At 48.0% G+C, this 24830-nt stretch overlaps 1 protein-coding gene across 1 annotated transcript; it reads right to left on the reverse strand.

Moving 5' to 3' along the window:
- Positions 1–1279: 1279 nt before the first annotated feature.
- On the reverse strand, positions 1280–22454 carry LOC137312347 (immunoglobulin gamma-1 heavy chain-like). The gene is made up of 9 exons (XM_067978918.1): positions 22333–22454; positions 21908–22209; positions 19816–19867; positions 11074–11400; positions 9929–10234; positions 6545–6847; positions 6136–6453; positions 4825–5145; positions 1280–2021 (listed from the first exon to the last, which is right to left on the reverse strand). Exons 1-9 carry the CDS (start codon positions 22376–22378, stop codon positions 1636–1638), a joined length of 2361 nt encoding a protein of 786 aa, XP_067835019.1. The 5' UTR covers positions 22379–22454; the 3' UTR covers positions 1280–1635.
- Positions 22455–24830: the final 2376 nt, after the last annotated feature.

Genomic DNA, 24830 nt, shown 5'->3' on the forward strand with positions numbered 1-24830 from the left:
ACACCGGGGAGAACTTCCCTGCTCTTCTTCAAAATAGTGACCGTGGGATCTTTTCGGTCCACCTGAGAGGGGCAGACGGGGGCCTCGGTTTAACATCTCATGCAAAAGACGGCACCTCCGACAGTGCGGCACTCCCTCAGTACTGCACTGGAGTGTCAGCGGAACTTGTAAATCGGAAGGAGTCACCAGGTTCAGCATTGAGCAGCTCCGCTCAATGAGACAATCTCTTGTGATTGGTGATGTGAGGGAGTGAGGGGCTGAATGGGATGGGAAAGCCTGTGATTCACGGCTCACTGGGATGGAATAAGGGGGAAGTGATCCAGTGAGGGTCAGTGGGCAAATGTGAAGGGGTCTTCCAGCCTCATTGATCCAGGGCCCTCTGTCATTGTGAGACCATTAACTCTACTTTCCCACAGGATCGTTTCATTCTCAAGAGTTACGGCCCAGCTGAGATTTACTTTGGGTGCTGACAGACAGACGTTTAACTGGACCATTGGTCCAGAAAAGTCACCAATGCCCAGACACGCCTCTCCTGTTATTCAGCCTCACACATCCACACCTGGTCGAGCAGCACTGGGGTGCCTGAGCACGGGGACCCCTCAAACAGGGACCCCCACCCCACCACCTAACACGGGTGCCAGCTGTGGCTCAGTGGGTAGCACGCTCGTCTCTGAGTCCGAAGGTTGGGGGTTCCAGTCCCACTCCAGGGACTTGAGTCCATAATCCAGGCCGACACTCCCCGGTGCCAGTACCGAGGGAGTGCTGCACTGTCGGAGGTGCCGTCTTTGGGGTGAGACGTTAAACGGAGGCCCCTCAGGTGGATGTAAAATATCCCACGGCCACTATTGGAAGAAGAGCGGGGGAGTTCTCCCCGGTGTCCTGAGCCAATATTTATCCCTCAACCAACATCACTAAAATACAGATGATCTGGTCATTATCACATTGCTGTTTGTGGGAACTCGCTGGGTGCAAATTGGGATTGGTGGACCGAGAAAGACCAAGGGCCGTCTGGTTCCCCTTCTCCCACCCTGGTCGCCGTGTGATACGATGATAATGGAGTTGTTGACTAATCAGAGCAATCGATCTCCATCAATTAGTCTCCAACAGACCCAGACATGAGGTGAGGAAAACCCCCAGTGGTGGAGAGCTTTGGGGAGCCATTGGTCCAAAGTCACCTGTTCCTCCCGAGCCCTGTTCCACTTCCCGCACCTCATGTCCCCAAATTACTCGGAGACTCTCTCCCCAAACAACACCCACAATGAAGACCCGGAAATCCAAACCTTTTCCCATCTCCTTTATTGATATTGGATTGGTACATTGACATTTTACAACAGGCATTTAACCCTTCGTGAGGGTCTCACACAGGTTTCAAACTCAGTCAAACGAGGCACAAAAAAGGTTTTCAGGAGGGAGTCCAGACCTTGTGAGATTTGGAGCCAATAATGTTTGTGTCCTGATTCGATCATTTCGATATTTTTCTCAATTACTGAACAAGGTCTGATTTTGATGACGTTTTAAGTGTTCTGTTACCAAAAGGGAGATTTGATAGTGAGCACAAGACCCCCCGGGTGGGGTTAACGGTACATTTACAGGGATTATTTTCGATCTGAAGGTCACTCATTGAATCATTCGATGTTAGAAACAGGATTTCAAGCTATCGGCTAGAACAAGTGAGATGTTCACCAGGGTGGGTTTGCTGTGAGATTTATTGATGCTTCTGAACAGATTGGTTGTGAGCGACTCGTGTCCCACCACACAGGAGAAAGTGGTGCTGCTGTTCCACTCCTCTGCGGGGACCGTCAACCGGCTGCCCGCCGAGTTCCAGCCCCTTCCGCTGTCCTCGGTCACCGGCTGGTTCACGAAGCCCGACTTCAGAAGGGTGTCGTTGGCCATCCAGGCCACGTAGATCTCTGCGGGGGAGAATCGGGTGACCAGACACACCAGGGTCGCCGTCTGATCCGTCTCCATCTCGTCCGGTGAAGGGGGGAGGATGTAGACTTGAGGGCGAGTCTGCGCGTCCACTGGAAACAGAGACAACCTTGGTTAGACTGAGTCTTTCACCCATCCTGGATTTACCTGAGACGTTCTACTCTTACACAAACCCTGGGCACCTTTTACATCCCCAGAGACCCCCGTCTATCTCGGAAACTAAAGGCATTTCTCCGTTTGTTTATTGTTGGGGGGAGGGAGAGGAGGAATCTTCAATCTTGCTGATTTTATAACCTCCAGTGAGGTTAGTGTGTCCCGTTTAAACATATGGAGCCAGTGAACAACTGGAACTCTGCAGAAAGAGAGTCCGACTGGTTAAGGGGACGGGCTGCTCTTCCAATGATAGATTTAATAGCGGGGTTCGAAATCATGGGGGGTTTTGAGAGAGTAAATCAGGAGAAACTGTTTCCAGTGACAGGAGGGTCGGGAACCAGAGGACACAGATTGAAGAGAATTGGTGAAAGAACCAGAGGGGGAGATGAGGAGAATTTTTGACGCAGTGAGTTGTTCCAATCTGGAATTCACTGCCTGAAAGGGCGGTGGGAGGAGATTCAATAATAACTTTCAAAAGGGAATTGGATCAATATTTAAAAAGGAGAAAATTTGCAGGGCTCTGGGGAAAGAGCGGGGGAGTGGGATTAATTGGATAGTTCTTTCAAAGAGCTGGCACAGGCATGATGGGCCGAGTGGCCTCCTTCTGTGCCGTATGATTCTACGAGAAACACCAGACATAAATCCATTTCCCACCGTCAGACGGTAATAAATCACTCCTCTGTACGAGACAGCTTCCCCCAAGACAGTAATAAATCACTCCCCTGTACTAGACAGCTTCCCCCTAGACAGTAATAAATCACTCCCCTGTACTAGACAGATTCCCCCCAGACAGTAATAAATCACTCCCCTGTACTAGACAGCTTCCCCCTCGACAGTAATAAATCACTCCCCTGTACTGGACAGCTTCCCTCGAGACAGTAATAAATCACTCCCCTGTACTAGACAGCTTCCCTCGAGACAGTAATAAATCACTCCCCTGTACTAGACAGCTTCCCTCGAGACAGTAATAAATCACTCCCCTGTACTAGACAGCTTCCCCCTCGACAGTAATAAATCACTCCCCTGTACTGGACAGCTTCCCTCGAGACAGTAATAAATCACTCCCCTGTACTAGACAGCTTCCCTCGAGACAGTAATAAATCACTCCCCTGTACTAGACAGCTTCCCTCGAGACAGTAATAAATCACTCCCCTGTACTAGACAGCTTCCCTCGAGACAGTAATAAATCACTCCCCTGTACTAGACAGCTTCCCCCGAGACAGTAATAAATCACTCCCCTGTACTAGACAGCTTCCCCCGAGACAGTAATAAATCACTCCTCTGTACGAGACAGCTTCCCCCAAGACAGTAATAAATCACTCCCCTGTACTAGACAGCTTCCCCCTAGACAGTAATAAATCACTCCCCTGTACTCGACAGATTCCCCCCAGACAGTAATAAATCACTCCCCTGTACTAGACAGCTTCCCCCTCGACAGTAATAAATCACTCCCCTGTACTGGACAGCTTCCCTCGAGACAGTAATAAATCACTCCCCTGTACTAGACAGCTTCCCCCGAGACAGTAATAAATCACTCCCCTGTACTGGACAGCTTCCCTCGAGACAGCAATAAATCACTCCCCTGTACTAGACAGCTTCCCCCGAGACAGTAATAAATCACTCCCCTGTACTAGACAGCTTCCCCCCAGACAGCAATAAATCACTCCCCTGTACTAGACAGCTTCCCCCGAGACAGCAATAAATCACTCCCCTGTACTAGACAGCTTCCCCCGAGACAGTAATAAATCACTCCCCTGTACTAGACAGCTTCCCCCCAGACAGTAATAAATCACTCCCCTGTACTAGACAGCTTCCCCCTCGACAGTAATAAATCACTCCCCTGTACTAGACAGCTTCCCCCTCGACAGTAATAAATCACTCCCCTGTACGAGACAGCTTCCCCCCAGACAGTAATAAATCACTCCCCTGTACTAGACAGCTTCCCTCGAGACAGTAATAAATCACTCCCCTGTACTAGACAGCTTCCCCCTCGACAGTAATAAATCACTCCCCTGTACTAGACAGCTTCCCCCTAGACAGTAATAAATCACTCCCCTGTACTCGACAGCTTCCCCCTAGACAGTAATAAATCACTCCCCTGTACTAGACAGCTTCCCTCGAGACAGTAATAAATCACTCCCCTGTATTGGACAGCTTCCCCCTGGACAGTAATAAATCACTCCCCTGTACTAGACAGCTTCCCCCTAGACAGTAATAAATCACTCCCCTGTACTCGACAGCTTCCCCCTGGACAGTAATAAATCACTCCCCTGTACTAGACAGCTTCCCTCGAGACAGTAATAAATCACTCCTCTGTACTCGACAGCTTCCCCCTAGACAGTAATAAATCACTCCCCTGTACTCGACAGCTTCCCCCTAGACAGTAATAAATCACTCCCCTGTACTCGACAGCTTCCCCCTAGACAGTAATAAATCACTCCCCTGTACTCGACAGCTTCCCCCTAGACAGTAATAAATCACTCCCCTGTACTCGACAGCTTCCCCCTAGACAGTAATAAATCACTCCCCTGTACTAGACAGCTTCCCTCGAGACAGTAATAAATCACTCCCCTGTATTGGACAGCTTCCCCCTGGACAGTAATAAATCACTCCCCTGTACTAGACAGCTTCCCCCTCGACAGTAATAAATCACTCCCCTGTACTGGACAGCTTCCCCCCAGACGGTAATAAATCCCTTCATTTGCTAAGATCAGACTCACACCGAGCTCTGTCCACACCTACCTTGCATCTTCTTGATCGCCCTCTTCTCCGGCGTTGGCAAACTCTCGTCCTCCACCAAACACAAATACTCGACCCCACTCTCCCACTCTGCGGCGGGGACCGTCAGTCTGCTGGAGATCCTTTCTTTATCTCCATTCCTCTCGGGCCCCTGAGTCTTCACCCCATCTTCTCGCTCCTTTCCGTCCACCTGCCAGGTTACCCTCACCCCCTCTAAATCACCGTGAAGCACCTCACAAATAATGGTTGCCGTCCTGTTCCTCCAGATCTCTTCGAAGGAAGGTTTGCTTAAGGTGACTGAGATGCCGGTGTCCAAACATTGATCTGGGAGAAATATTATCATTATTATTTCATGATTCCCTCATGGGATGTGGGCGTCGCTGGCAAGGCCGCCATGTCTTGCTCATCTCCAGAGATACAACTGAGTGGCTTGCTGGGCCCCTTCAGAGGGCAATTCAGAGTCGACCACTTTGGTGTGAGACGGGAGTCACGTGTAGGCCAGACAGGGGAAGGACGGCAGGTTTCCTTCCCCAAAGGGACGTTAACGAACCAGTTGGGTTTTTCCTGGTTCACGCTCACTTTTACTGAGACCAACTTTTCATTTCCAGTTTTCACTTTTCAAACTGATTTCAAATTCTCCAACTGCCCTGGTGGGATTTGAACTCAGTTCTGTGGATTATTAACTGTAAGTGTCAGCCTTGGCTCAGTGGGTCGGACCCTCGCCTCTGTGGTCAGAAGGTTGTGGGCCCAGAGCCCCACTCCAGAGACTTGAGCCCATAACCCAGGCCGACAATCCCCGGTGCCAGTACTGAGGGAGTGCTGCACTGTCGGAGGTGCCGTCTCTCGGCTGAGACATTAAACCCAGGCCCCGTCCGCCCCTCTCAGGTGGATCGAAAAGATCCCATGGCACTATTTCGAAGAAGAGCTGGGGAGCTCTCCCTGGTGTTCTGGGGCCAATATTTATCCCTCAACCAACAGCACTAAAACAGATGATCTGGTCATTATCACGTTGCTGTTTGTGGGATCTTGCTGTGCGCAAATTGGCTCCCGCGTTCCCTGCATTACAACAGTGACTAAAAGAAAGGACTTCATTGGCTGCAAAGCGCTTTGGGACGTCCTGAGGTTGTGAAAGGCGCTACATAAATGCAAGTGTTTCTTTCTTTCTTCGCCCAGGCCTCTGGATTACTGGTCCCGTCACATTAACCACTCCGTTCCCATATCTATGGCGTCAGTGTTGAACTTGTCTGGCCCAAGTAGAGTTTATAGCAGTGGGGACAAAGGATGTCAATATTGGAGTCAGGCCCAGGACCTTACCTTGAACGTCCTTCACCTCCTGGCTGGTGGTGGAGTTGGTGGGTGGATGAGACACTGTACAGGTGAAGACTGAGCCTTTCTTCCACTCCTCTGTACTCACGGTCAGGTAGTGCCTGGCGCTGAAAGTCCTCGCCTGTTCCAGGGCGGTGGGTGCAGCGCTGGTGTTGGAGGAGATCGGGGAGCCGTCTTTCTCCCAGGAGACGTGTATGAGGTCCGGGTAGAATCCCGTGATCATACACTCGAGTGTGGCCGTGTTCTTACTCTTGGTCTCTTGGGCTGGTGGAGGCAGCAGTCTGACCGTGGGACTCTTGGGCTCGACTGGAACAGACGGGCAAACAAAGAAAGTGTTAAACTCCTTTCCCCTCAAGGTTATCAAAGGCAGGCCTTTAATTTCTGATCTCTTGCCCACCTTTTGCACTTCTTGTCCGTTTGGACACGGGCGAGGATGAGGAAGGACCTTGGGCAGAGCACACGTACTCTACCCCACTGGCCCACTCCATCGCGCTGGTTCGGAGTCGGCTGACGACCGTGCGTTGGGACCCTTCCTCTCTCGGCCCCTGGGTCACAATCCCTTCACTTCTCTCCTTCCCGTTCACCTCCCAGGAGATCTGGACCTGGCTCGGATCGGCACAGACCACCTCGCACACCAGGGTAGCAGTGTTGTTGATCCAAACCTCTTCAATAGAAGGATTTCGGATAAAGACAGACATTCCTGGGAATGAGAAAGGGGAAACCTTCAGAAGAATGGACAATATCTGGTGTCAAGGGGCTTCAGAATTTTAGGAGAGCCTTTTCTATTGGTGATCAGTGATGGAAGGTCAAGACAGAAGTGACTGTAAACAGTTTTAACCTGAGTCCTTTTTAACCTGTAATATCTTGGGCTGTTATTGGATCAAACTGTACTGGAGCTAAATTTGCAGCAAATCGAACATTAGCAAATCCCAGGGTTGTTTAAAATATATCTTGCATTTCTTGGTTTGCATGTTTTGACCGAGAAAACAGAATCAAAGCATCAAGAACTGTCGGGATGCGATTTTAATGCGTTTCCCGTAACCGTGCCCACTGGATCCACAATGGGGACTGCGATTGAGTTGCGGGGCTGAGCGACATTTAGTTCCAGTGATGTTAATAAAATGCAATCTCAGGTTTGTGGGATGGAGCGAGAGAGAGATGCAGACTGGTTAGCAAAAGAAACAATTGGATAAAAGCTTGTTTGCTCAGACACCTGGTGTGAGCTGTGGATTGATTTGTGACACTGAGCACACTGAGTCAATGAGGACCCCTCTTCTCCACTCGGAGTGAGCCCCGGGATTGCCTCGATTTTAAAATTCTTTCCTCCTGTTCCAATCCCCCCTCCATGGCCTCGCCCCCCGCCTCCCGATCTCTGTGACCTTCTCCAGCCCTACAACCCTCCGAGATCTCTGCCTTCCTCCAACTCTGGGCTTTTGGACATGGCCCACTCCCTCCGCCCCACTATTGGCGGCCGTGCCTTCAGCCGTCTAGGCCCCAATCTCTGGAATTCCCTCCCTGAACCTCAACGATTTGCCTCCTCTCTCTCGTCCTTTAAGACCCTCCTTAAAACCTGCCCCTTTGACCTGTCCTAATATCTCCTTCTTTGGCTCAATGTCAATTTCTGTCTGATTACGCTCCTGTGAAGCCCCTTGGGACGTTTTGCTCCATTAAAGGCGCTATATAAATGCAGGGTGTTGTTGTTCATGACTCCCTGTCAAGGAAGAACGTTAGTTTGTAACGGCAGAGCAACCCATGAATCAGAGGAGGTGACAGAAGGTCCCCCCTCTTGCTACTGGTTGGGGATCTTTTCTCCATAACCTGTACTTCCTCCCCGTTTCATGTCCCTGAGTCATTGGACGAGGAAGAGGAGGATTTATCGAATTCTTCACCCATTATCTCCATTGCCACTCGTCTCCCAAAGGACCAACCTCACGTCAGAGATCCCACAGCTCTCCGTGTGTTCAGTGCACGATTAACACACACACTCACTGTGCAAATCACAACTAAGCTGTCTGCTTTGGTCCACAGCAGCTGTTCTACCGTGATATAATGTGAAGTTAACACTTGGGGAGGGACGACGATCTTTGTGTCAGGATCAAAACCTTTAATGAACAACTCGAATCAATTGCTCCGTCTGCAGTTGGAGCCGATGTTCAGCAGACCGTGTCTGCCTGAGAGGACCGTGCCTTTTATTAAATTAAGATGTTATCTCCCCCTTCTGTTTGAACAAAATGGTCAGCAACTTCCTTCCAAAATTTGGGATTGGTCACATTAAAGCTTCTCACCGTATCTAGTCAATGATTTGTAAACTTAGGTTTAATATACACCGTTTATAGTCAATGATTTGTAAACTTAGGTTTAATATACACCGTTTATAGTCAATGATTTGTAAACTTAGGTTTAATATACACCGTTTATAGTCAATGATTTGTAAACTTAGGTTTAATATACACCGTTTATAGTCAATGATTTGTAAACTTAGGTTTAATATACACCGTTTATAGTCAATGATTTGTAAACTTAGGTTTAATATACACCGTTTATAGTCATTGATTTGTGAACTTTGGTTTAATATACACTGTTTATAGTCAATGATTTGTAAACTTAGGTTTAATATACACCGTTTATAGTCAATGATTTGTAAACTTAGTTTTAATATACACCGTTTATCGTCAATGATTTGTAAATTTACATTTAATCTACACTCTGCTGACATTAATTATTGCAGTTTTTGTAAGGTGCTCAGCCCAGCCCTACATTGGTGACCGAGTCTCGAGGTTTAACAGTCCCTGGTGATGGGTGGTCTCCCATCATAAAACCTCACAGGGTCGGGTGAATTCCCCTTATTATTGTAAAATGCTGATATTGAGTGACAGGAGGTTAATTCTGTTTACCCCGTGCCGGGGGGGGGGAATTAAAAAGAAACACTTTCCCCCCTCTCTCTGCATCTCCGACAAAGATGCTGGCTCTCCGATACACTTTCATCCCCACGGACACCCTGGGCAGGATTTGAACCCCCCAAACGGGTTTGTAATGAAATCCAACGGCCAATTCAATTCACAACCAATCATTTTATTGTGCACATTTGATGGCGACATTGATATTCGCGCTCGGTCCCATCGGCGAGCATCATATTAAGCTGAGTCTGTTGGATGAATCTCGGCATACACCCAGAACAAGAACAAGTGGAGTTCCCACCTGGAAATGGAAGAGTTGCAGATTTAAGTGTTAAACATTCTCATCTCCCCCTCCCCTGTGCTGGGAAAGTGGGAGCTCCACACGGGCCCCTGAACTCTGCTCCGTCCTGAGTTTTTCGGCTGCGAAAGTCTCTCGATCATGGAGACCACCACAAGCTGTTTCACCGTGTCCAGAACAGGAGAACCAGAGGACACGGCCTGCGCTCGAAGTGGGGGGAGCGGGAGGGCACGGGGAGGGTCAATTGGGAACCAATATTTCAGTGAGTGAGTGGTCAATCTATGGAACAGGCTCCCGAGGGAGACGGTGGGAGCGGAGAGTAAAATCGGGCAAGTGGGTAAATCGGGGAGAGGGGGGGGTCGACCCAATCCAGGCAGTTTCCCCGCCCCGTGCGTCAGGTTAAATTTACCCCCTTTTAAATGTGGGTTCAATATCAAAACACACAAGACTGAAAATCTCGCCTCTCCCAACGAGGTGGATATTAGGGCCAGTGGTTAACAGATTGAAGGCCAGGGGTCAGCGCATTCAGTTAATATAAGGTGGAATTCCCCACAGGACGTCCTTTTCCCCCTCAGACACCACTTACCCCCTCGATACCACATGCTGATCCTCCCATTGAAGTTCGAAGGTGCGTGGGTCACTTCACAAGTGTAGACATCCCTTTCGGTCCATTCCACCGTCGGCACCGTCAGGAAAGTGACCGTTTCGAAGTCACCGTCTTTTCTCGTGTTTGAAGGGAGAACAACAGCCTCTTGCTGCACTCCGGCTTTCCTCCAGGAAACCTTCACAGCGTCGGGATAGAATTCCGATATTACACAGCCCAGGACAGCAGTGGTTTGATTGTAGACAACCTCCAGGGATGGAACAAGGGAGATGAGCTTTGGAGCTTGAGCTGGAAGACATTGGAATATTTCAGATGAGGAGATTGTTTTGGCCACAGTGAAGGTGGACTCCATTCCCCAAGTTGGAACCCCGTCATCCTCTCCCCTCGATACTCAGTCCCATTGACTTTAATGGAACTGATTATCGGGCGTGTCGTATAACGGGCGGCAAATGCGATCCCGCCGATTTTGCGTTCCCCGCCCGTGTCCAATCTCACGTGATTTCTCGTTGTCCTTTATTTCATTCCCATCAGCACCGCTGGCCGACAGGGATAGAATATATGGGCACGAGAATTCAGGCAGGTTCTATTGTGCAACGACCTGTGACATTGGTTGGGGGGAAATTACGTGGAGAGACCGGAGAAACTGGGGTTGTTCTCCTTGGAGCAGAGAAGGTCAAGGGGAGATTTGAGAGAGGTGTTCAAAATCATGAAGGGTTCGGATAAAGTAAATAAAGAGAAAACTGTTCCCATCGGCGGGAGGGTCGGTAACCAGAGGACGCAGATTTAAGGTGATCGGCAAAAGAACCAAAGGGGACGTGGGGAAAATCTTTTTGAGGCAGCGAGTGGTTCTGATCTGGAATGCGCTGCCTGACGGAGAAGGTGGATTTAATCGTGGCTTTCAAAAAGGAATTGGATAAATACTTGAAGGGAAAAAATTAGCAGGGCTCCGGGGAAAGAGCGGGGGAGAGTGGGACTAACTGGATCGCTCTTACAAAGAGCTGGCACGGGCTCGACGGGCCGAATGGCCTCCTTCTGTGATGTAACCGATCTGTGATTCGAAGTTTCCTTGTCCAATTTCACCCCGACACCAGTGCAGTTTTAAATGGTAAATAATATCTTGTACTCACGTTTCGGTTCAGGTTTTTTGGGGATGATCTGAGCTTCCACCATCTCGTCCGACTTGAATCCCGCCTTGCAAGCGTAGAAGCTTTTGGTTTTCCAATCTGAGGCAGAGACTTTGAGCACAACGCTCATTGTGTACTTCATGTTTTGCCCCAAGGCTGCCGGATATTTCTTGATTCCGGTGGAGATGTCTCCACTGTCAGTGGACCATATCTGACTGATGCTCTCGGGCCGAAAGTCCTTGACCAGACACAGGAGGCTGATCTCATCTTGGTCGGAGCTCGTGCCGCAGTAAGGGTTGGCGATGTAGACGGAGGGTGCGGACTGGACATCTGAAAGGTAAATAGGTGCAGACGGATAAGTCCAGTCAACAAATACATTACAGGCGTCCGCAGCAGGAGGGATTTTGTTCTGTATAAAACCAGCCATTTCCGAAAACGATTACACTGCTACGCAAGGGGCTTATGTTTTGAAGTCTTGAGCGCATAATCTAGGCCGACACTCCATTCCACTGCTGAGGGAGTGCTGCACTGTCGGAGGTGCCGTCTTTCGGGTGAGACGTTAAACCGAGGCCCTGTCTGCCCTCCCGAAACCAATTAATGTTTCCCATATAACTGTTAGCACCAGATGACAGGAGTTTACAGAAATGGAAGGATTTGGCACCAAGTTATTCCAATAACGGAGACTTGTTTTGGGGTGACATTGATCGGGAGATTGAAATCCCAGAGAGTCTCACACAAGTGACAGGCATAACCTGGTGGGAATGGTAATCTGGGTAAGAGGGCAAATAGGACCCGTAGAGATACATTGTGGAAGAGGTTACGAGTTCAAATCCCACCACGGCAAGTTGGGAAATCGAGGCCATTAAATCTGGTGATTTCTGGGCTGGCACCAGATAAAATGACCTGGTCAAAAAAACCCAACTGGTTCATTAAAGTTCTTGAGGGAAGGGAATCTGCCGCCCCTCCCTGGTCTGGGCCTACACGTGACTCCAGTCCCACACACCACATGGCTGACTCTTAATCCCCCCTCAGGGCAACTAGAGGTGGGAAATAAATGGCGGCCACACTGGCCGAAGGAATTAGAAAGAAAATGTGAGCTGAGGTGGTGGAGGTGCAACGAGATGAGGTCAAGGACAGGAAAGCAAGAAGGCAATTAATGGCTGTTGTTACTGAACTCAGACACAAGGCGAAGATTGGAAGGGCAATAGTTTGACCGGACAGAGAGATGTGAACAATGACACAATGTTCATCACAGAACGTTCAATTCCCCAGATTTTGACCGGGGATCTTGCTGGAAAACTAAGGAGCAAGTGTGGAGATTGGGCAGGATAGAGATGGCGCGAGAGTAACAGAGGGAGACAGGGAGAGATAGAGATGGAGAGAGAGACAGGGAGAGATAAAGATGGAGAGAGAGTAACAGAGAGAGAAAGGGAGAGATAGAGATGGAGAGAGAGTAACATAGAGAGAAAGGGAGAGATAAAGATGGAGAGAGAGTAAGAGAGAGACCGGGAGAGATAGAGAGGGAGAGAGAGTAACAGAGAGAGATGGGGAGAGATAGAGATGGAGTGAGGGAACAGAGAGAGAAAGGGAGAAATAAAGATGGAGGGAGAGTAACAGAGAGAGAAAGGGAGAGATAGAGATGGAGAGAGAGTAAGAGAGAGAGACAGGGAGAGATAGAGATGGAGAGAGAGTGACAGGGAGAGATAGACATGGAGAGAGAGTAACAGAGAGAGAAAGGGAGAGATAGAGATGGAGAGAGAGTAACATAGAGAGAAAGGGAGAGATAAAGATGGAGAGAGAGTAAGAGAGAGACCGGGAGAGATAGAGAGGGAGAGAGAGTAACAGAGAGAGATGGGGAGAGATAGAGATGGAGTGAGGGAACAGAGAGAGAAAGGGAGAAATAAAGATGGAGGGAGAGTAACAGAGAGAGAAAGGGAGAGATAGAGATGGAGAGAGAGTAAGAGAGAGAGACAGGGAGAGATAGAGATGGAGAGAGAGTGACAGGGAGAGATAGACATGGAGAGAGAGTAACAGAGAGAGATGGGGAGAGATATAGATGGAGAGAGAGTAACAGAGAGAGATGGAGAGAGATGGAGATGGAGAGAGAGTAACAGAGAGAGAAAGGGAGAGATAGAGATGGAGGGAGCGTAAGAGAGAGATGGGGAGAGATAGAGATAGAGATGGAGAGAGAGCAACAGAGAGAGACAGGGAGAGATAGAAATGGAGTGAGAGTAACAGAGAGAGAAAGGGAGAGATGGAGAGGGAGAGATAGAGATGGAGAGAGAGTAAGAGAGAGAGACAGGGAGAGATAGAGATGGAGAGAGAGACAGGGAGAGATAAAGATGGAGAGAGAGTAACAGAGAAAGATGGGGAGAGATAGAGATGGAGTGAGGTAACAGAGAGAGAAAGGGAGAGATAAAGATGGAGGGAGAGTAACAGAGAGAGAAAGGGAGTGATGGAGATGGAGAGAGAGTAAGAGAGGGAGACAGGGAGAGATAGAGATGGAGAGAGAGTGACAGGGAGAGATAAAGATGGAGAGAGAGTAACAGAGAGAGATGGGGAGAGATGGAGATGGAGAGAGAGTAACAGAGAGAGATGGGGAGAGATGGAGATGGAGAGAGTAACAGAGAGAGAAAGGGAGAGATAGAGATGGAGGGAGAGTAAGAGAGAGATGGGGAGAGATAGAGATAGAGATGGAGAGAGAGCAACAGAGAGAGACAGGGAGAGATTGAGATGGAGAGAGAGTAACAGAGAGAGACAGGGAGAGATAGAGATGGAGTGAGAGTAACAGAGAGAGACAGGGAGAGATAGGGATGGAGAGAGATTTACAAGTTGTGCAGGATTGTTCAAATCTTGTTTTTCGGGATAAAACTGGAAAATACAGAAAGCTGCAAATAACAATGTGTAAAAAAAGTGACTATTTCCAGTTGCATTTTTTAGAATCCGTTTTCTCAGTGACCAATGTTCATCGTTCCATAAAAAAACTGCACTATTGGGTTAATGCGCGTGATTGACAGGGATAGAAAGGAGGGCGGGAGAGAGGAATTCTCTCTTTCTCTCTCCTTATTCTTTTCGATTACACAGGCTAAAACTGACGGTGTCGGAGCAGTAAATCACTCATCTAATTCTGGCCCTTGGCGATACAGCTTCTGTTAATCAGACACACAAACCAATCCGTACTTTAGGGAAAGTGTCACAGAACAGAAATCATAAGATACGGTGCCTGATACACAATCTGGAAACACCCAGTATCCACTGACGGCTTCTCAGGGTTTGAAGTGACTCATGAAGGGGAGATCCAGTCGGCGGTCTTGGGAATCTTGCTATTTGTCATTGATATGAGCGGCTTAGGGACATGGGAATTGGTGGACCGAGAAAGACCAAGGGCCGTCTGGTTCCCCTTCTCCCACCCTGGTCGCCGTGTGATACGATGATAATGGAGTTGTTGACTAATCAGAGCAATCGATCTCCATCAATTAGTCTCCAACAGACCCAGACATGAGGTGAGGAAAACCCCCAGTGGTGGAGAGCTTTGGGGAGCCATTGGTCCAAAGTCACCTGTTCCTCCCGAGCCCTGTTCCACTTCCCGCACCTCATGTCCCCAAATTACTCGGAGACTCTCTCCCCAAATGTTATTTTCTGGAAAAGGTTCTCCTGAGAATTCCCCTCAAGTTTGCCTGTTGTACAGGAAAAGGAGGCAGTGGAAATGGGGAAAAATATAGCTGGATACAGGAAGACTGGGAGCCTGGAAGCTATTAATGAGCTCGTTATTTTTACCAGTGGGGTATTAATGAGCTCCCCCACTGGTATCAAATCACTTTGTTCACTAATTAATGGGTTACTGCATCCACTGAAATAGGGGACAGGGAACGGTGAGGGAGTGCTGCATTGTCGGAGGTGCCGTCTTTCGGATGAGACGTTAAACCGAGGCCCCGTCTGCCCCTCTCAGGTGGATGTGAAAGGTCTCACTGCACTATTGGAAGAGGAGCAGGGGAGTTCTCCTCGGTGTCCCGCCCAATATTTATCCTTCAACCAACATCACTAAAGCACAGATTATCTGGTCATTATCACATTGCTGTTTGTGGGACCTTGCTGTGCACAAATTAGCTGCAGCGTTCCCTACATTCTAACAGTGACTGCACTTCAACAAGTCCTTCACAGGCTGTAAAGCACCCTGGGACGTCCTGAGGTCATGAAAGGCGCTATATAAATGCAAGACCTTTCTCTCACAACCACTTTTAATGCACGACAACCAATCCTGGTTAATATAATAACAAAGGAGATTTGAAATCTTAGCCAGTGGGACAATAAAGGACGACATGGAATTGGTCCCGCACTTCCTTGTCTGTTGAACTAAGAACGAGCAGCTCATTAGGAAAGTAAAGCTCGAGAACACATCAGGAACGGAAAGTAATTTGGCTCAGAATCGAAACCCGGACCAGTCACTGACTTCAAAATGAAGGAAACATTTATTCAGTCGCTGAGCGTCACCGAATATTTAAATTCAGCAAAGCTTGTATTTCTTTCAGAGATAATAACTGACGAGCAGACTCCCACAATTAGGACCCCAGACAACGCTCTTGGTTAAACTGTCGATTTGTTTTGTGTTTCTGTTTTCGAATCAAACTGCAGCAATTTGCTTTAACATCGAAAGAACGACATGTGTTCAAAGTAACTGAGCTGGGAGTGTTTGATGGGAGAGTGTAGAGGGAGCTTTACTCTGTATCTAACCCGTGCTTTACCTGCCCTGGGAGTGTTTGATGGGAGAGTGTAGAGGGAGCTTTACTCTGTATCTAACCCTGTACCTGCCCTGGGAGTGTTTGATGGGACAGTGTAGAGGGAGCTTTACTCTGTATCTAACTCGTGCTTTACCTGCCCTGGGAGCGTTTGATGGGAGAGTGTAGAGGGAGCTTTACTCTGTATCTAACCCGTGCTGTACCTGCCCTGGGAGTGTTTGATGGGACAGTGCAGAGGGAGCTTTACTCTGTATCTGACCCGTGCTGGACCTGCCCTGGGAGTGTTTGACGGGACAGTGTAGAGGGAGCTTTACTCTGTATCTAACCCGTGCTGTACCTGCCCTGGGAGTGTTTGATGGGCCATTTTACAAAACCGCCCAAAACCAATTCCCCCCCCTCCCTTACCGAATGTGTGAAATTCTCTTCTGCTTTTAATTTGCTCCCCGATACCCGACACCTGTCTTGTCAAATTCCATTTCGAATTTTAAAAACATCTTCCCCCCAAAAAAAAAACCTGAAACTTCCTTAATCCCACTAATTAATGGCGAGATATTTTAAATATCCATTCAATGCTGACCGAGGCTGGGCATTACACTGGGATGGGCCTCATACAGTACATTACAGTCCAGTACAGGCATCCTGCTCTACCCCTCTGTTAATGGAGCCCAGGACACAACCTCACACTGAACTGGTTCTTTCAACATCTCTCCAGAACTCTTCAATCTTTACCCTGATTGATAGGTTGTAGGACTGATCGATCAAACTTGTATGATTGAGAGAGGGAGAGAGAGAGAGACGGAGAGAGAGAGAGAGAGAGCGAGAGAGAGAGAGAGAGACGGAGAGAGAGAGACGGAGAGAGAGATAGAGAGAGAGAGACGGAGAGAGAGATGGAGAGACAGGGACAGAGAGAGAGAGAGAGAGAGATGCAGCGAGAGAGAGAGAGAGACGGAGAGTGAGAGAGACGGAGAGTGTGAGAGAGAGAGAGAGAAACTGAGAGACACAGAGAGGAGAGAGAGAGAGAGGGAGAGAGAGATCGAGAGAGAAACTGAGAGAGAGACAGAGAGAGAGAGAGGGAGAGACGGGGAGAGAGAGAGAGAGAGAGACGGGGAGAGAGAGAGAGACGGGGAGAGAGAGAGAGACGGAGAGAGAGAGAGAGAGAGACGGAGAGAGGGAGGGAGACGGAGAGAAGGAGATTGAGAGATGGAGGCAGAGAGAGACGGAGAGAGAGACGGCAAGAGAGAGATAGATGGAGAGAAAGAGAGAGAGACGGAATTAGAGAGAGAGACAGAGAGAGAGAGAGAGAAAGACATAGAGAGAGAGAAAGACATGGAGAGAGAGAAAGACATGGAGAGAGAGAAACGGTAAGACAGAGAGACGGGAAGAGAGAGAGACGGTGAGAGAAAGAGAGAGAAATGCAGAGAGATAGAGAGAGAGAGAGAGATGGAGAGAGGGAGAGAGACGGACTGAGGGAGGGAGACCGAGAGAGGGAGATTGAGAGATGGAGACAGAGAGAGACGGAGAGAGAGACGCCAAGAGAGAGATGGATGGAGAGAAAGAGAGAGAGATGGAATTAGAGAGAGAGACAGAGAGAGAGAAAGACATAGAGAGAGAGAAAGACATGGAGAGAGAGACAGAGAAAGAGAGACGGAAAGAGAGAGAGACGGTGAGAGAGAGAAACGCAGAGAGAGAGAGAGAAATGCAGAGAGAGAGAGAGATGGAGAGAGAGATGGAGAGAGAGAGACAGACGGAGAGAGAGAGAGAAAACAGCAAGAAAGAAAGAGAGCATGAGAGAGAGAGAGGGAGAAAGAAAAGAAATGAAAGAAGGGAAGGTAAGAAAGAGGGAAGAAAGAAAGGAGGCCACAAAGACAAGACGAAAAGAAAGGAAGAAAGAAAGAAATGAAGAAAGGAGGGAGAACCCAATCCGTGAGCAAATTCAGACAAGATACTTTACAATAACCACCGCGATAAACGAGTCTCAATCACCCGGGCACACGACATATTTGGGTGTCCAATTTTCAAAGTCTTTCTCACAAAGAAGGATGTGAATTGGAAGCTCACAGACTGAGGTGTTTCACTCCAGTTAAATTAACTTCTTGGAAGTGTTTGTGCTCTGTGATGTGTGATGTTCCCCACTGCACAGTCCGTGTTAGAACCAAACACTCCGAGTCCAGACAGATACACGAGGTGGAATCAAACTCCAATGTGTGCTATTTGTAAAGTGTTTGTCGATTTGGGTGCAATTCCTCTGGATGACATATTGAAGCCATCATTGACCTCCTTACAAAGACCGTACAACACAGAAACAGGCCATTCGGCCCAACAGGTCCATGCTGGTGTTGATGGTCCACACGGGCGTCCTCCCTCCCGACTTCATCTCACCCTATCAGCATGTCCTTCTATTCCTTTCTCCCTCATGTGTTTATCGAGCTTCCCCTTAAATCCATCTACACTATTCACCTCAACTACTCCTTGTGGGAGCGAGTTCCACATTCTCACCACTCTCTGGGGAAAGAGGTTTCTCCTGAATTCCCCGATTGGATTTATTAGTGACTATCTTATATTTATGGCCCCAAGTTCTGATCTCCCCCACAAGTGGGAAACATCTTCTCCACGTCTACCCTATCAAACCCTTTCATAATCTTAAAGACTTCGATCAGGTCACCCCTCAGCCTTCTCTTTTCTCGAGAAAAAAGCCCAAGCCCATTCAGCCTTTCCTGACAGGTAAAACCTCTCAGTTCTGGTATCATCCGAGTGAATCTTTTTTGCACCCTCACTGGTGCCTCTGCATCCTTTTTATAATGTGGAGACCAGAACTGCTCACAGTGCTCCAAATGTGGTCTAACCAAGGTTCGATACAAGTTTAACATAACTTCTCTGCTTTTCAATTCTATCCCTCGAGAAATGAACCCCAGTGTTAAACCTTGATCCACTAACACTGCAATAAGGGATCTTACTCCCACCCATTGGACTCGCACTCATGGGGAGATTTCACCATCAACCAGTTCATTCATTTGGATGGAATTGGCTCGTCCAATGTTTTAATCCAATTATTAAAACAGTGAACAGAAAAATCAGATGGCAGTAAGTTGACAATTAACAGGTCCATCGCCGTTATTGCGAGGACCAGTTTAAACTGCACAGAAACCCTTACAGTCCTCAACCCTTGAATGTGGCTTCAGTTCAAGCTGAGATTTCAGAGGGGAGATGAACTAAACACTCTGTTGGAAGTTTGTGATCATTAAACAGCTATTGTCAAGGCACAATAAAATCCTTTGTGAACAAGATCTAAGCTTATTACACATGCAATCTGTTTCCTGTTTGGATCAACAGGTGGCTGGTTTATTGCTGCGAGCTTGTTGGGCCGAGGAGTTTTTAATAAACACAATTCCCCGTTTCTCACTCTCTACAAACTACTTGCTTTCCATCAGCACTCATTTATCAAGTGAAACATGGAACTTATTTTTCAACATCTAGAAGCCGTCCCATCAATGTTTTTAACTGCAAAACATCCAACTGGAAACAAGTGTCTGTGACACCAAGTGTTAAATCACAACGCAGTTGGAGAATGTGTTTTAACTCAGATTAGAACAAAATCCGAAACCGCCTGCAATCTCCGAAACTCCAAATGACCAAAACCCAAACCAACATCGTAAGTGTCCTGAAAATTATACTCTGGATCGAGATCGTATTAAACATATCCTGGACTCCAACTAACTCCTAATTTCATAGATCTCTGCGGTAACGATTGCAAATGTGTTCGAGATCAGTGGGGTTAAATCTTAACCCTTTAGAGTCCATCCAGTTATCAGATTTCAGCTCCAGTCACTGGGGGGGGATTCTCGACTCGAAAGAAATCCTTCCGTCTCGGAGAGATTCATGAGATTGTTGTAAATATCTCACTGATTTCAGGGGAATCACACACTGCACTTCAATTATCGAATTCACTAATAATAACGCAAATTCAGAAAATAAATCTCAGATAAGGAAGGAATTGAGAAGTTTGTCTTACCTGAAGTCACTGTCAGCAAGGTTCCTTTCCCCCAGTAGTCAAGATAGTCACACTGTGCTCCCTCTCCTCATTCACCCAATGCAGTAACTTAACTTGCCCACGATATGTAATAATCTCAGGGTGGGGTCAAAATAAACCTTCTTTTAACCTGGGAGCAGCTGCTTCCTCGATTTTGATCTCAAATTCCATCCTGAACCTCTCCCAAGTGTATTAATAAATGAGGTATTTTTGGACTTTTCCTGTCTGCAGATACCAACTCCTGCACGTTCCAGATGGACAGAATCCACCCCTTTTTGCCTTCTATTTTCCCAGGAATCGACATTTTCCTCCCACAGTCCGAGTCAGTGTTTCGATATTTGACTCTGGGATGCACGAGTGGGGAATCGATGGGCACAGGCTCTGATACACACGGTCACTTGTCCCGGGGGGAGTTTCTGTCACACTCTATACTACTGTGGTCCCAGTATATCACAGTGCTTCACTCCATGTCATAAACCACCCTCATAAGATCCAGCCCCAAACAAAATGGACCAAACAACCGGCCAGTAGGTTCATTAACTCCTCCTCAGTCTGTATCCGTGTGTCCCCCACACATCCAGGTGGCAAACTCGGGGGGTTTCAGGACTTTAAAGGGAGATGATAAAATCCACAAGGAGCTTTCACTGTCCTTTGTCGCACTGCGATCTCTCAGTAACATCTTCAAAGAAAATTGCTTTGCCCTCCCAGATTATTTAATCAGGAGCTGATTTATATCCACGGGACACGAGGTGAAGGCCGGTGATTTGTCCCCAAGAGTCCAATTTAAACAGTTGTGGTGAGGCAGGTTTGTGAATGGAGAGAGTCCCCGTTCCTCACACTGTGCCACCCACTGTATAGACACTGTGATACACACCCGTACACTAACCTCCACCCCTTTCACTCTCACTGAGCCCAGTCACTTCACATTTAAACCACACTGCACTGCTCCAAGTGAACTAACCTGCTCTCTGATTCACACTGGCGATGGGTTGGGGGGCGGTGGTTTCGTGGATCTGTCACTGGACCAGTGATCCGGAGGCCTGGGTTTCATCATCTGGAAAGAAAGAGCTGGGATCAGGAAAAGTGACCCTCAAACTGTCGGATTGTCCTCAAAACCCCAACTGGTTCACTCATGTCCTTTAGGGAAGGAAACCTGGTCTGGCCTATAGGTGACTCCAGTCTCACACAGGGTTCCCATCCCTCCCGGAATGACTGGGAGTTTCCCGGAATCGGGGATACCTCCCCCTGAGCGCTGAGTCCAGCAGCCCCGTGTGATCAGCGATTTAAATTGCCCGTTGCAGTGCCCCTCCCACCACCCTTCCCCCTCCATCCCCTCCCCTTACCCCCTCACCCTCTCCCCCCTCCTCTCTCCCCTCCCTCCTCCTCTTTTTCCACCCCCTCCCCTCCATTTCGATCATTCGATGAAAACTTTCCTTTATCGAGTCCGAGCTCAGGGAGTGGTTTTGGAAATGTTGGTGCTGAGCTGAGTTTAGGCCAATGGGGCCCAGTGAGAATTGGCCCCAAACACTGAGCCCACTGCCCTATGGGCGATCTCTCGGTTTGGGTCAGCTCGGTCTGCGCCGCCCGGTTTCGAGGTGTGAATCGTCCGAGCACAGATCGGCTCTGACTGAGGTTCCCAGTTCAGGCTTTGTCAACTTCACCCGGAACTGGTGTCCAAGGAGATCGGGAGAGAGACGGGGCCGATTAAAAGTGACATCGAGCGGGGAGCCCGACCGGACCTTGTGCAGTGAGGGGGGGGATTCTGGCTCTGGTTTCAGGGGGAATATCAGTGGGTTATAGGATTACTCACAGTTACAGGTAGGTTATCATTACACCGATTACTCCCAGTGATATATAGACTAGCAGTGAGTTATTGTATTACTGTTGGTGATGAGGGGAATCAGAGTCTCACCTCTCCCATTTCCGGGGGCCACAGGTCTCTACACAGCGAGGAGGAGGATCCAGCTGTGGTGATAACTGAGGACAAGTGATCGATCCTCCCCTTTCACTGATTCCCCTGAGTGCAGAGACTCTCGCTGAGTTCTTGCAGCAGCCCAGCCCTGGTTCCTCTCACTGTGTCTCTCGCACAGTAATAGATGGCGGTGTCCTCAGCTCTCAGATTGGTCATTTGTAGATACACAGTGTTGCTGTCCTTGGAAACGGTGAATCGGTTTTCGAATCCAGGCGCGTAATACTTGCTACCTCCAGCCCATATGGCTGCGACCCACTCCAGCCCCTTCCCGGGGACCTGTTTAACCCAGTGCATGCTGTAGCTGCTGAGACTGAACCCACTCACTGCACAGGAGAGTTTGTGAGACTCCCCGGGCTTTTTCACCACTGACTCGGGCTGGGTCAGCACGATGTCGGACCGGACGCCTGTTAATAAAGAGAGAAATAAAAGAGAGCGCACTTTAATAAACCAATTGATCAAACCGCGGGTCAAAGAGACTGGGAATAATCAGCCGCACTGAGTGGGAATAAGGCGACGGGGACACTCACATGTTAGACAGGCCAGAAGGACACAGAGATAAGAAACAATCTCCATCGCCCTGTGTATTCACCGAGACTCAGACACTCCGCAAAACAGCAGCAATCGGCTGCTTCAGGGCTTTGTTTGGAGCTGAACTCAGTGCTGTTTAAATAGGGAAGTGGAGGGAGGGAGGGAGTGAGTGAGTGAGTGAGGGAGTGAGGGGCCCACGGATTGAACAGTGGCCCCACCCACAGAAACCAGGGGCACAGCTTCCTGTCCCCGCCCCCAGCAGCGAATTCAATTCTCTTAAAGGGATTTATTTATAGATCAGGCGGCAGATTGGCGGCAAAAATAAGATCTGGATTAAAGATCGAGGAATACAAAGATAATCCCCGGCTTCTCGTCCCCACCACAGACCGTCTCCTTAAAACCCCTCTCCCCTGCCCCCTCCACCCTCACCTCCAACGACAAGTCCGAGGGGCTCATGGACGACTTTGTCACTAAGATTGAGACCGTCCGTTCAGCTGCCTCTGTCACTTCCCTCCCTTCCCCTCGCCCACCGAGACAAACTTCCCCTCAGGCTCCCCCCTGCCCAAACCCTGAACTCACATCTTTCTCTAGTTTCTCTACGAACTGGTCGAGATCTGGTATTTCTAATCCTGACAGTATTACTGGTCTAGATCTGGTATTTCTAATCCTGACAGTATTGCTGGTCCAGATCTGGTATTTCTAATCCTGGCAGTGTTGCTGGTCTAGATCTGGTATTTCTAATCCTGACAGTGTTACTGGTCTAGATCTGGTATTTCTAATCCTGACAGTATTACTGGTCTAGATCTGGTATTTCTAATCCTGACAGTATTACTGGTCGAGATCTGGTATTTCTAATCCTGACAGTGTTACTGGTCTAGATCTGGTATTTCTAATCCTGACAGTGTTACTGGTCCAGATCTGGTATTTATAATCCTGACAGTATTACTGGTCGAGATCTGGTATTTCTAATCCTGACAGTGTTACTGGTCTAGATCTGGTATTTCTAATCCTGACAGTATTACTGGTCTAGATCTGGTATTTCTAATCCTGACAGTATTACTGGTCTAGATCTGGTATTTCTAATCCTGACAGTATTACTGGTCTAGATCTGGTATTTCTAATCCTGGCAGTATTACTGGTCCAGATCTGGTATTTCTAATCCTGACAGTATTACTGGTCTAGATCTGGTATTTCTAATCCTGACAGTATTACTGGTCTAGATCTGGTATTTCTAATCCTGACAGTATTACTGGTCCAGATCTGGTATTTCTAATCCTGACACTGTTACTGGTCTAGATCTGGTATTTCTAATCCTGACAGTATTACTGGTCCAGATCTGGTATTTCTAATCCTGACAGTATTACTGGTCCAGATCTGGTATTTCTAATCCTGACAGTATTACTGGTCCAGATCTGGTATTTCTAATCCTGACAGTGTTACTGGTCTAGATCTGGTATTTCTAATCCTGACAGTATTACTGGTCTAGATCTGGTATTTCTAATCCTGACAGTATTACTGGTCCAGATCTGGTATTTCTAATCCTGACAGTATTACTGGTCTAGATCTGGTATTTCTAATCCTGACAGTATTACTGGTCCAGATCTGGTATTTCTAATCCTGACAGTATTACTGGTCTTGATCTGGTATTTCTAATCCTGACAGTGTTACTGGTCTAGATCTGGTATTTCTAATCCTGACAGTATTACTGGTCTAGATCTGGTATTTCTAATCCTGACAGTATTACTGGTCCAGATCTGGTATTTCTAATCCTGACAGTATTACTGGTCTAGATCTGGTATTTCCAATCCTGACAGTATTACTGGTCCAGATCTGGTATTTCTAATCCTGACAGTGTTACTGGTCCAGATCTGGTATTTCTAATCCTGACAGTGTTACTGGTCTAGATCTGGTATTTCTAATCCTGACAGTATTACTGGTCCAGATCTGGTATTTCTAATCCTGACAGTATTACTGGTCCAGATCTGGTATTTCTAATCCTGACAGTATTACTGGTCTGGATCTGGTATTTCTAATCCTGACAGTATTACTGGTCTGGATCTGGTATTTCTAATCCTGACAGTATTACTGGTCTAGATCTGGTATTTCTAATCCTGACAGTGTTACTGGTCTGGATCTGGTATTTCTAATCCTGACAGTGTTACTGGTCTCGATCTGGTATTTCTAATCCTGACAGTGTCACTGGTCGAGATCTGGTATTTCTAATCCTGACAGTGTTACTGGTCTAGATCTGGTATCAATTCTGTGAACAGCGAGATATCTGTACACTGACTGGTGTCTCTCAGTCCCTCTCTCTCAGGGTGATATCTGTACACTGACTGGTGTCTCTCAGTCCCTCTCTCTCAGGGTGATATCTGTACACTGACTGGTGTCTCTCAGTCCCTCCCTCAGGGTGATATCTGTACACTGACTGGTGTCTCTCAGTCCCTCTCTCTCAGGGTGATATCTGTACACTGACTGGTGTCTCTCAGTCCCTCTC

Source organism: Heptranchias perlo, unplaced genomic scaffold (assembly GCF_035084215.1).
Source record: "Heptranchias perlo isolate sHepPer1 unplaced genomic scaffold, sHepPer1.hap1 HAP1_SCAFFOLD_424, whole genome shotgun sequence".
Taxonomy (NCBI): domain Eukaryota; kingdom Metazoa; phylum Chordata; class Chondrichthyes; order Hexanchiformes; family Hexanchidae; genus Heptranchias; species Heptranchias perlo.